The sequence below is a fragment of the Sciurus carolinensis genome, chromosome 4 (assembly GCF_902686445.1).
Source record: "Sciurus carolinensis chromosome 4, mSciCar1.2, whole genome shotgun sequence".
Taxonomy (NCBI): domain Eukaryota; kingdom Metazoa; phylum Chordata; class Mammalia; order Rodentia; family Sciuridae; genus Sciurus; species Sciurus carolinensis.
This window is the reverse complement of record NC_062216.1, coordinates 145489244-145501946: the sequence shown is the minus strand read 5'-3', so window position 1 is coordinate 145501946 and position 12703 is coordinate 145489244. Positions and strand designations below refer to the sequence as shown.

At 31.9% G+C, this 12703-nt stretch overlaps 1 protein-coding gene across 1 annotated transcript in view; it reads right to left on the bottom strand.

Moving 5' to 3' along the window:
- The window catches only part of Tmtc3 (transmembrane O-mannosyltransferase targeting cadherins 3), a 48466-nt gene that overhangs the window by 23746 nt on the left and 12017 nt on the right, over window positions 1-12703 (bottom strand). Inside the window, exons 5-7 of the mRNA XM_047550765.1 lie at window positions 7385-7500; window positions 6854-7026; window positions 1790-2042 (exon numbers count right to left, since the gene is read on the bottom strand). Of these exons, the coding sequence (XP_047406721.1) occupies window positions 1790-2042; window positions 6854-7026; window positions 7385-7500 (542 nt within the window). The remainder of the gene's footprint in view (window positions 1-1789; window positions 2043-6853; window positions 7027-7384; window positions 7501-12703) is intronic.

Here is a 12703-nt window from a genome sequence, read left to right as displayed (position 1 = left end):
TCCTCCTTCCATTTCAGGTCAAACTTGTGTTTGGCATTTCCCTGCTCTTCACAAACCTCAATTATCCCTTCTATCATTTATTCAACCCTTTTAAATTAACTGTATCCTTTGTGGCAGAATTTAAACATGCTCTTGCTTATCCAACCTTAAAAATCTTCTCATTTGACAATACATCTTTAAGCTACCTTAGTAGCCATGGCAACATGTAGCTAGTTTAAACCCACTTAATCAACATTTAAATTTAGTATGCTTTATTTTTTAAGCCAATTCATTAGCTAAAAGATAGCTCAGTACTCAAATGAAAATGTTTCTAAATATCAACCAATCAAATTTCTCTCCAATGAGAACTAGTTCTCTTTACTTTCTTATCTCCAAATCAAGTCACTCCACAGAAATAAATATCATTCAATTAACTAATAGATCTGTAAGAGGTCAAATCCAACAGATATCCCTTTTCAAAGAGATTTCCATTTTCTACTCTACAATGTCTCTTAAGAGTTAACCAATCTGTCTTTTCAAACACTTTCCTACTTTTCTGTTCACTTGGTCTCTCTCCTATTTAGGTTCATTTTCTCTATTCAGAATAAAATCTAAATATGATAGTTTCTTAAGACCTACTTATAGGCTTCTCTTCACTCTACACAGTCACCTTAACTAATTCTAGGGGAGAAATAAGATCAGATACTCTAAAGCATCCATAATGAACATGAGTTAACTTTTGTTCTATGCATCTACAAGTGGTATTAGCTAGCAACTGTTCTTGGGAACTGAAAAAACCCTAATTGATACAGGTTGCTCTATAAGCTCTCTATATGCAATGTTATCTACATTCTGGTTTCAATTACTACCTCTATGCTAATAAATAAAAGCTTTATATGCAACTTTGGAAACTCTTTTGAACTACAGGCATGAAATGCTGTTCAAAATACTAGGATGCTTTAAATAAACCTCATTCAACATGTCCAAGGATGATGTAAACATGATATCCCCTAAATCTTATATTCTTTCAATCTTCTTTGTATCTCAGCCATTGGCTTCAAATTTTTCTAGAAGACAACTCCCTGGAAATAGGACTTAATATTTCCTCTTATTATCATATCCTCAGTGTGTAAAATGCTGCCTAGTATGCATTTAGTGGTTGTAGCCAGAAATGGTATACTTTTGAAGCATATATTTTCTAATCAGTAGTAAATGTTAAGAAAATGTTATAGATTATCACTGTCTTTGATAATTAAAAGGAAGAAGAAAAATAACTATTGTGAGGAAGAACTGAGGGCAGAGAAAGAAAATGACAGTTCAAAAAAATAACAACAACAAAAACCTTTTCAACTAATCAGGGTTCTCTGAAGATAGCAAGAGTTAGTTCAGGAAATAATAATTTTGCTAATGAGAACTTAACAGGTATATTTTTCTAGCTGCATATTTTACAGGACACTCTCCTCTGTGCCAGGAAAATAAGTATACAATATAAACCATTTCTTCAAATGTGTATAATTTAATTAAATGAAGCTAAGAGAAAATGAACTAAAAAAAAAAAAAGAAAACTTCATGATTTTAAGTTTCCACCTATTTAGGAAAATTCAGTCAGTTTTCATTTTATATACGAAATCTATATGTTAATGTGTGCCTGGTATATAATTTTAGGATAACCTGAAATAAGTTTGCAAATTAGAATGGTGTTGACAAGGAAATTCACTGCTTTAAAAAGATGTCTTTGATAAATTAAAGGTAGTCTCTTAGTTAATCAACTGGATGCAACATTGCTTGAAAAGTGAAGGAAGTTTCTTACCATTAAAACAGTCTTGGAGGAATCACCAGGGTATCGGAGACTGAATATTCCCAAAGCTCCCAGAAAGCAAAAGAAAACAAAAGTGGCAAGATTTCGAATATCTAGAAATGACTCTATAAGTGGTATTGTTCCCATGGTCCAATCACAGCACAGTTCTGAAGGATTTAATAGAAGCCAAGCATTCACAGGAAGGAGGTAGTTGAAAGTTAGCTGCCTTGTAGGAGTTGGGCTTACAGCAGCTGGGTTATCAAACCTGTATAAAGAATGGAAAAAAGTTACCTATAAGAAACACATTTTAAACACAAATTTTATTCTATAACATATGTAAATAAAATACTGAATAATGTGTAAAATCATTCCAAAATTCAAGTTATCTGAATTATATGAAATGTCTAGTTGAGAGAAGTGAAATTTATGAGGAATTATCTGAAGAACAAGCAGGTCATCTCTTTCTAGTTATTATTAGAATAATTCATACTACAAAATGACATTTGGCAAAATTACTTTCATTAAATTTCACTAAATGTTTTCCTACATGAGATGTTTATTTTAGAGAGAACTGCTTATAATAGCTAGTAAGCTAAATGCTAATTTTTGTTTAAAAAATTAAGTTTCCTAGACAAAATTTGTTTTTTTTTTTTCTTTCATGGACAGAGAAAACTATATTATCTCCGCACTTAACCATCTTCTCTTTGATTATTAGGAAGCGAAAAACTAAATTTCTAGTACACAGTGGTAACTGTGTAGGTCTATATAACATTCTACTTGTGTTCTACTTTTTTTCTTCTAATATATTAATAACTATATCTTAGTTTATTTTTCTGCAAGTCATCATATGTTAAATATGTATTTTATCAGCAGTCTTTTTCATGTAAACTAAATAAAATTATTTTTAAAAAGTACATTACAAATGAATAACTTCTTAAAATCTATGTTCTAAATCTCACTGGCTGTGTTAAAATATAACAATTTAAAAACCCAATGTCATTTTAAAATGAATAAGTCAATTAAAAAAAATCAACATTCACCAGACTTGATTTTCTTAAAATATATCAAATAATTGAGAAAAGTAAATACTATTTGAATAAATATTTTTTTAAAACTTTCATTTTTGAAATCTCTGTATATACGAAAAGTAATAAATTATGTCACTACTTGAACTTTCAAAAAAATTGGCAGAAATGAATACAAATCTGTCTTTCTCCCTATAATCCAATATTTAGAGTAGCTTTTAAAATTAATAGCTTATTTAGGATAGCTGACATCAAAGAAAAAGTTAATGTTAAAACAGATCAAACCATATTTAATCAGTTAAAAAATTATATTAAAATCAGCTTCACAGGGTAATGTAATAGAATGAAATTCATACACATGCACACATATTTTTAAATGCTTATATTGAGAAAAATATATATTTAATGTTACATGTTCCAAACAGCAACAGTCACTTACAAAGATGAATAAACCAAATTTCCGACTGTAGACAGAAAATAGTTCATTTAAATTCTCTAAATAGAGTAATAATCAGAATAAAAACATTGAAACTAAGGGCTGAAGGAGATCTAAAAGTATATATCTACAATTCAATCCATTTCCACTACTGTTAAACCTGAATCAGTTTAGTTTTAAATGGCCAGAATTAAAAATTCTGCAAGTTGAAGTCACTCTTTTTTTTTTTTTAAATACTGAGGTCAATTAATTATGTGAAAATACTATCAAGTTTTAGACTTAGAAAATTATCTGAAGAAAATCTATTCTATTCAGTGCCACAACGCAATAAAATGGATAGTATCCTGGACTGTGTGTTGGTCTTTTGTAAACAAACAAAAACCCCAAACTTCTTTCATTTAATGCTAATAACTTAAAATTGAATAAAGAACCAGTATAAATTTCATTTTAAATTTTAGCTGAGTAGAATGCTAAAAGGAAACATGAAATGGAGAAAGGAAATACTGCATATAGATTATTGAAATTCAGTATAACTTCTACTTCTACATGAGAGGAAATGTCTAAGGTTAGTGTAGTGGTCTGAATTATGTCTCCCCAAAATTCATGTCTGTCCACAACTTCAGAATATGGTCTATTTTGGGAGTAGGAGTTTGCCAATATAATTAGTTAAGATGATGACATATTATAGAAAGGTCTAAATCCAATGACTGTGTCCTTACTCAAAGAGGAGAGGACAGACAGACACAGGAAAGAAAGCCACATAAAGATGGAACACAATGGAGTGATTCAGCTACAAAGTCAAGGAATGCTAAAGTTTACCAGCAACCAGTAGAAGCTGGGAGAGGCATGGAACAAATTCTTCCCCAGTGCCTCTTTAAGGAATCAACTGTGCCAACATCTTGATTTTGGACTTTTGGCCTCCTGAACTGTGAGGGAATAAATTTCTGTTGTTTTAGGCCATTTACTTTGTGGTTGTTATAATGGTCTTAGGAAAACTAACAGTTCTTTAACATTTTGAAAAAGGATATAGACGCAGGATGAGAAATAAAAATCCCCTAAAATCACACAGAGGAGGGAATAGTTCCTCAGCACTTATGTGGAAATCTTCACAATTCAGTCATTGGTATAAGTTAGAAAGATGTTAAGGTGCAAAATTAGCCCCATCCTAAAGCCTGCTGCAGTCCCATAAAACAGAGTTTACATGCAAGACTAGAAGACAAAACATATTTCATAACTTACGTACATCCCAAAACAAAGTTCAAAAATATTTATAGAAATACATGAAGATACAATATATGGCATCCATTAAAAATTTACCAGGCATTCAAAGAAGCAGAAAAATGCAATTCACTATGAGAAGAAAATTTATTCAATATAAAATTGATCAAGAAATGGTACCGATCACAGAAAGAATACTGAAAGATAATAAAACAAAATAGAATATGTAGACATATGACAGACAAGTAAAAGATCTGAATCAAGATTTCCTTCTAGAGATGAAAAGAGCTTCTAAGATGAGAAATAACAAAATGAAATTAACGACAGTTATACACGGCAAGAAAATAAAAATATTATTGAATTTGAAGACATAGCAAAATAAGCTATCCAAAATAAAAATGAGGGGGATAGAACGAGGGAGAAAAATAAACCGCGAATCAGTTCCAACGCCTGAAGAAGTCTAGATACATATAAGTGAAGTTCCAGAAAAGGGAGAGACAAGAAGACATTAAAATATTTGAGATAGTAATAGCTAAAAAGCTCCCTGAATTAATATAAGGTAAAACCTAATGTATTTCAAGAAGCTTAATTAATTTGAGCAACACCGCCCCAAACACAAAAGACATAATAATAATAATAAATGTTATATGCAGAAGGATAAAAATATAGGATGAGAAAGGATTTCTCACTAAAAATAATGGAAGCCAAAAGATGTAGGGGGACATTTTTAGAGTACTGAATAAGAAATAACAAAGGTAGTATTCTTCACTCAGACAAAGCATTTTTCAAAAACAAAGGCAAAATAAATACATTTTTAGATACAAAAGTGAACAAACTCATTGCTGAATACCAAGAAATGTGAAAGTCTTTCATGCATAGGGAAAAATGGTACTGCTGGAAGGCAGAGCACTGAAAATGATAACTCCATGAGTTAATATAAAAGACTTCATCACTGCAATACTTCCAAAGATAAGTATTTCAAGCAAAATGTAACAAAACGTATTATAATGTATGCTCAAGGGAAATGCACATAAATAGCACCAAGGCAACGTTCTTCTAAGGAAGACGGAGAGTAAAAAGGAAACAAAGAACAGTTTGGACAAAGAGAAAACAGTTAAGATAGAAGATTTACATCAAATATATTGCTAATCATATTAAATATAAATGGGCCAAACACCTCCTCTTAAGCACCTCAGAGTATCTAATCAAACAAAAAAGAATGATTAAGACCCACTTATGTATAACCCACAAGAAATTCTCTTTAAATATAAAAGCAGCTGGGTTAGGTGGCACAAGCCTGTAATTTGTAATTCCAGTGACTCAGGAGGCTAAGGCAGGAAAACTGCAAATTCCAGTCCAGGCTTAGCAACTTAGGCCCTAAGCAACTTAGTGAGACCTTGTCTCAAAATAAACATTAGAAAGGGCTGAGGATGTAGGTTGCAGTGAAGTGTCCCTGGGTTCAATCATCCAAAACACCCCAAAAAACCAACACACACACACACACACACATATACACACACACACACACACACACACACACACACACACACACAGAGGGAGGAGGAGGGAGGGAGGGGAGGAGTGTGTTAGACTAAAAGTAAAAAAGATGGAAAAATATGTACCATGTAACACTAATAAAAGACAGCTGGCATGACAGGCCCCCCTAACACAGTACCGGGAATTGAACTCAAAAAACGCAGTACCGGGAATTGAACTCAAGGGAGCTCTACCACTAAGCTACATACATCCCCAGCACTTTTTATTTTGAAACAGGGTTTCACTAAATTGCCAAGGCTGGCGTGAACTTATCATACTCCTGCCTCAGCCTCTGAGGTTGTTGTGATTACAGGTGTGTGCCACTCTGCCTAGCGGGAGTGACAAACTAATATAAAACAGAGTGAATTTCTGAGAAAAGACTATTACTAGCAATGAAAAAGATCACTTAATAATAATAAAGATATTAACTCATCGAGATGATGTGGCAATCCTAAGCATTTATGCGCTTAATAACAGAGCTTAAAATACACATAAAACAAAATTGATAGAACTGCAACAAGACAAATCTACAATTATAGTATAGACCTCAATATTCTCTCAACAACTGATCAACAAAAATCACTAAGGATAGAGAAGACTTAACACTAATCTTAACACTTAGCCAATTTGTGGGTCATTATCTTTGCTGTAGTGGTTTCTTGGGTGTACGGGTATGACAGAACTAATTAATCTGTATATTTCGAACACTATGTGCAGTTTTTAAAATATATAGACTATACCTCAATAAAGCTGCTGAAAAAATTCGGTGTAAATCAAAGACTTTCCCAAATTTATGACCACTTAAAGTCTAAAGTTAAAAAGACAGAATGATCAAAACAAAAAAGAACCAGAATTTCATACCTTGTAAACACTGGAAGTTGGGACTGAATAACCTGGACTCTAATCACAACAAGCAATAATGTACTGAACATCAAGACAATGAGTTTTATTAGTGTCTGCAGCATAGAAAATGGAATACCACCCTTTCCACGGAGAAACAGTCCAGCAGTATTACATAATAATGGCAAAGTATACTGAAAAAGACAAAAAGTTTAAATAACAATATATCATCATGTTTTAAATAATGTAGAACTTCCTAAATGCAAGGTTAGATTAAAAAATTAAGTATAATTATAAAGTCAGTGTGGAACAATTTGATGAACTGATAATGAACAAAACTGAGCCCAAAACTTAGCCAATAATGAATTATACTATACCAGTATTACTACATACTTTACCACTGATTTCTTAATTGAAATTTCTTGCAAATTTTTTAAATCATTATTGGTAAGCAAGCTGATTTATGTAATGATATATCTAAAAAAACAAGGTTATTAAAATCTGATTCAATTAGGACAAAAGATTACAATAAGAAAATTTATTTTTCCTTACCCCCTGGGCAATAAACACTTCATACACACAACAAATCCCCACAACTGTTATTCCTTGTTCTTTACACAGTGTTGCAACAGCCACTAAAACCACTGTAAGTGCAATTGGAGTCCATGCTGCAATTAAAGGATAGAAAAAAACAAATAAAGAAAACTAAATAATTTCATAATATCATAAAACAAAACTTTAAACTTGTGATTCCATATTAACATTTTTGTTATTTCCCATTGGTCAATACTTCATATTTTAAAACATTTAAATTTTGCAATTTTGAATTTATATCTTCAAAGCAAAACATCAAGATATAAAATTTAACAAAAAATTTTGTGTAGATGAAAATTAGTTAACCAAATACTAATTTTTAAAACAAAGGTAGAATGATGAATTTGGAAAAATGTATCAATCTGAAATACAAATACCTGGGAATTATAACACAGATATCCATATACTTTATTATATTTCTATTAAAATCTTGAAATTTAAAAACCATCAGGCAAAATGGAGTACCAGTCTCATAAAAAAGGATTATGAAAATGAAAATAAAATGGGTTAAAAAGCATTTAAATCAATATTATTCTTTAAAAATATGCAATAGAATATTCCTGTGTTCCATATAAATAGAAAACGTACTTCATCTTTAAGTGAATGTTATTTAGTAATAATTTGATTAAAGAGCAATGAATTAAGAAAGCAATTTTGTATCAACTATTAACTGCTTTTTGAGCAACTTTTCTAAACTTTAGTCACATATGAGAATGTGACATCTCATTATTTTCCAGTTTAAAAATGGTAGTGTGATTGTATAACTTCAGTTTTTACCCATTAAGAACATTAGCTCCAAGCGTAAACAAGAACATAATTCATGAATCTGATATATATATTTTTTGTTATTGGGTTTAATTCAGAAACATGTATTTTTGAAATTGTTTTAAGCTTGAAAGTACTCTACAGACTACAATTATTCAAAGGGAAAACAACGAAAAACCAAACCAAACTCAAAAAACTGAAGACACTAGCTGGGCGCGGTGGTGTACACCTGTAATCCCAGCAGCTCAGGAGGCTGAGAAAGGAGGATTCCAAGTTTAGAGCCAGCCTCAACAAAAGTGAGGTGCTAAGCAACTCAGTAAGACCCTGTCTCTAAATAAAATACAAAATAGGGCTGGGGTTGTGGCTCAGAGGCCGAGTGACCCTGAGTTCAATGCCCAGTACCCACCCTTCATAAAAAACCAACTAAAGATACTAGGTAGAATACTCCTTCCTTAAAAAACAAATAAGACAAACTCATATTTTAATGAGGCCAAAATCATCAATACCAATGTTACAGATTACATTAGGTCTAAAGTATAATGTTAAATTCAACTTAAAATTCATAAAGGAAAGAAATCAACAGATGATTTTTCACAAGAAAGGCTGGACTTAAAGCTGAATATATATATATATATATTGACAAATATATATATATTGACAAATATATATAAAAGAAACTGGTAAACAGGGATGTATGAATAAAGGAGTAGGAATGAGAATAAGCTTTACTAATGAGTGATGCAGAGTAGATGAAATAGAAGGGACATGTATGTATTAAAAATTTGTGGGAAAATAATGGCCTTGAAAGTAGGTATTTAAAACATATTAAAGAGTTTACACACAGCTCCAGTAATCGTCTATTAAATTACTTATTTTAAATATCTATTACATTTCCAGGACATGGGGCAAGAGAAATGATAATCAAAAATAATGATATATATATAATATACATAATAACCATATAGTATTAACTATTATAGAGAAAAACAGAAAGTGAAGAAAAAAAATAAAAAAATAAATAAAAACAGTGAAGGGAAATAAAAAGGACTGGGAAAGATGAGTAATGCTACTGACAATGTTTGATGCAACATTTAAGCAAAAATCTCAAAAGTTATGCACAAAGGCAAATGCAAAGGCCCTGAGACTGCAGCATGTTTACAAAAATGGATTGGGACATGAATAAATTAGAATTTGAAATGATTTCAATTAATACAAATTGAAAACCTTTATACAGGACAATGTGTACTAGATACAATGGATAATACAAACAAGAAAATGAAAACCTCTGTGGTCTCGAGGTTTAAATTATTTAATGTAGAGTACTAAGTTATCACAGGAGTTGAAAGGGTAGTGGCCCAACGCAGGGTCTAGCACCCTTTTTATTAGAACCAAAAATAATTCATGTACTTGCTCATTTATTCAACAAATATGTACTGAATATCTACTGCACATCAGGAAGTATGACTCTGGAAAAGAGTAAAAATTGAGAAAAAATTATACTCAGAAGAAGCAGCTTACATTCTATTGTAGGAGAACAAACAAATAGAAGTGCATAAAATATGTTTTCAGGGTAAAAATGCTTATTTTTTTTAATTAAATTAATTTTTTTTTTTTTTTTTAAGCAATGGGGATTGAACTCAGGAGTACTCTACAACTGAGCTACATCACCAACTCTTTTAATAATTTTTAAAATTTTGAGCCAGGGTCTCTCTAAATTGCCCAGGCTTCAGTTCTTGTGATTTGGCCTCCCAAGTGGCTGGGATTACAGGTGTTTGTCACCAAATCGGGAAGAAAGGCAAAGGTATAGAAAGAAAGATGATTTTGTTTTCATTTTGGTCAAATGGTGGTAAAACAAGCATGATCTGTTGGCCCCTTCCTCAAAAATCAATCTTAGAAAAAGATTTAGTGGAGGGAAAGGTGGTTTTCATAGTTAAAAAATAAAACTCTTGGGTCTTTGGGGTTTATCGTCAATAGGTATGCTTGTATGGGTATTACTAGGGATTGCATTAAAGTAGAATACAAGAGAAATGTATTCTCCTGACTCCTTTGGGTGGATCAGAAATCTGCAGCTACCTTGGTTAGTGCGAACTGCAGAGATAAAATCAGGGTACTTTAGAAATCTTGATGGTATAAAGAGTAGATGTAAAAAACAAAGCAGGAGGCTTTTACTACAAAGCTGTAGTCATCAAAATAGCATGCCTTCTCATTAAAAAGAAACACAGACCAAAGCAAAAAAATAGAGCCCAAAAGTCATGGGTCACTTCTATATCAGTTAACTGATTTTCAGCAAAATTGCTAATACTACACAGTGGAGAAAGGATAGTCTTCAAAAATAGTGCTAGGAAAATTGGTATACACAAGTAAAAGAATGGAACTAAACTCTCTTTCATCAGTTACAAAAATCAAGTCAAAATAGATTAAAGACTTACATGTAAGACTTGAAACAATGAAACTACCAAAAGAGGACATGGAGAAATGCGTTAGGACGTTGGAAGGTATAAGGATTTTCTGGACAAGACCCCAAAGCACAGGCAACAAAAGCAAATAGATAAACTAATTGCATCAAACTAAAAAGCTTCTGCACAGTCAAGAATTTAAAATATCTGCAAACTATACATTTGACAAGGGATCACTATCTTTAATATATAAGGAATTCCCAAAATTAAGCAGAAATAAAAAAGGGCCCATTAAAAAATGGCCAGATCTTAAACATTTCTCAGAAGACATCTGAATGGACAACAGGTATATGAAAGATGTTCATCACTGTCATAGAAATGCAAATGAAATATCACCTCACTCCAGTAAGAATGACTTTTATGAAAAATACAGGAGATAACAAGTACAGGCAAGAATGTAGAGCAAGGGGAACCCTTACACACTGTTGAGAATGTAAATTAGTAGTCATTATGGAAAACAGTATAAATTGCTCCTCAAAAGTCAAAAATAAAATTATCAAAAGAAAATAAGAGGAAAATAATAATAAAAAAACTACTTTATGATCCAGCAATCTAGTACTAGATATATATCTAAAGAAAATAAAATCAATAAATCCAAGAAACACATTGTTTGTTCACAGAAACATATTGTTTATTCACAATAGCCAAGAAGTAGAAACAACCTAAGTGCTTATCAACTAACACATGGATAAAGAAAATATGATTCATATACTCAATGGATATTATTTGGCCATAAAAAGAGTGAAATCCTATAATTTGCAATAACATGCATAGAACTGGAGATCTATCATGCTAAATGAAATAGGCAGAGAAAGACAAGTACTGTGTGGTCTCACTCATATGTGGGTCTCATGAAAATTGAGAGTAGAATGGTGGTTACTAATGGCTGAGGAGACTGGGGGGGAGAGTGTAACAGGTGAAGACTGATCAACAGGTACCAAGTTGCAGTAAGATAGGCCTAAGAAGTTCTACTGTGCTACACTGTACAGTAGTGTGCCTACAGATAGCAATTGAGTACCACAGACCTTAAAGAGCTAGACAAAAGGATTTTCAATGTTTTTGCCACAAAGTCAAGATAAACATTTATTTTAGGTATGTTTAACCTGATCACACAATATATACGGGTACTGAAACAGTACATGGTCCTCCATTAATATGTACAATTTTTTGTTATTTATCAGTTAAAAGCAAATTTAAAGAGGGAAAACAAAGGTAAAATAAATAAAAATGAGGTTATAGAGTGACCAATATCACTCGTATACAAAGAAGGGGGATAGGCAAAGTGACCAATCACTGTTAGGCAGTAACTTCCATGTACCTCCCCCTCTAAATTCAGAAGGATGGTTGACTAGTTCTTTTCTATGCTAATTCTCTTTAAGAGACTATAGGGAATATTTGGTATAACTGTTGGCAATATGTACTAATAGTGGTACGGGGAACCTGGAACTCTCCATCCTAGGTTTTAATTCCTGTCATCTCTTCAAAAATCACAGGATAGAAACACAGTGGCCCTGGCATTTTCTCTTAATAGGCAAATGGTTGATAACTTTAGGAGAACCTGGGGCTTGAATTCATGAGGCAAAATAATCTTAATGGTACACCAAATGTAAGAGAGAAAGCGAACAGAATAACATACTACTAAATTGAAATTACAAGAAAAGATAGACCAAGCATTTGAAATAAAGTTATTCTTAAGGAAATAAAAGAATTAGAAGGAACAAAAAATGATTAAAAAGAACTGAGTAGGGCTGGGGTTGTGGCTCAGTAGTAGAGCACTTGCCTAGCATGCATGAGGCACTGAGTTTGATTCTCAGCACTGCAAATAAATAAATAAATAAATAGCCCATCAACAACTAAAAAATATTTTTTTACAAAAAGAATTGAGTAAAATTATTAGAAAGAATAACAAGACATATTGTTATAGAGGCAGGTAAAAGCCTGATCATTGTATACAGATCACAGAATTTTTTTCTATCATTCATGCTTTGCTTTGAAGGTACTTAAAGAAGACAGTGGTTTCCAATTCCATATTAATTGCTAAATTACCTCTTAGTAC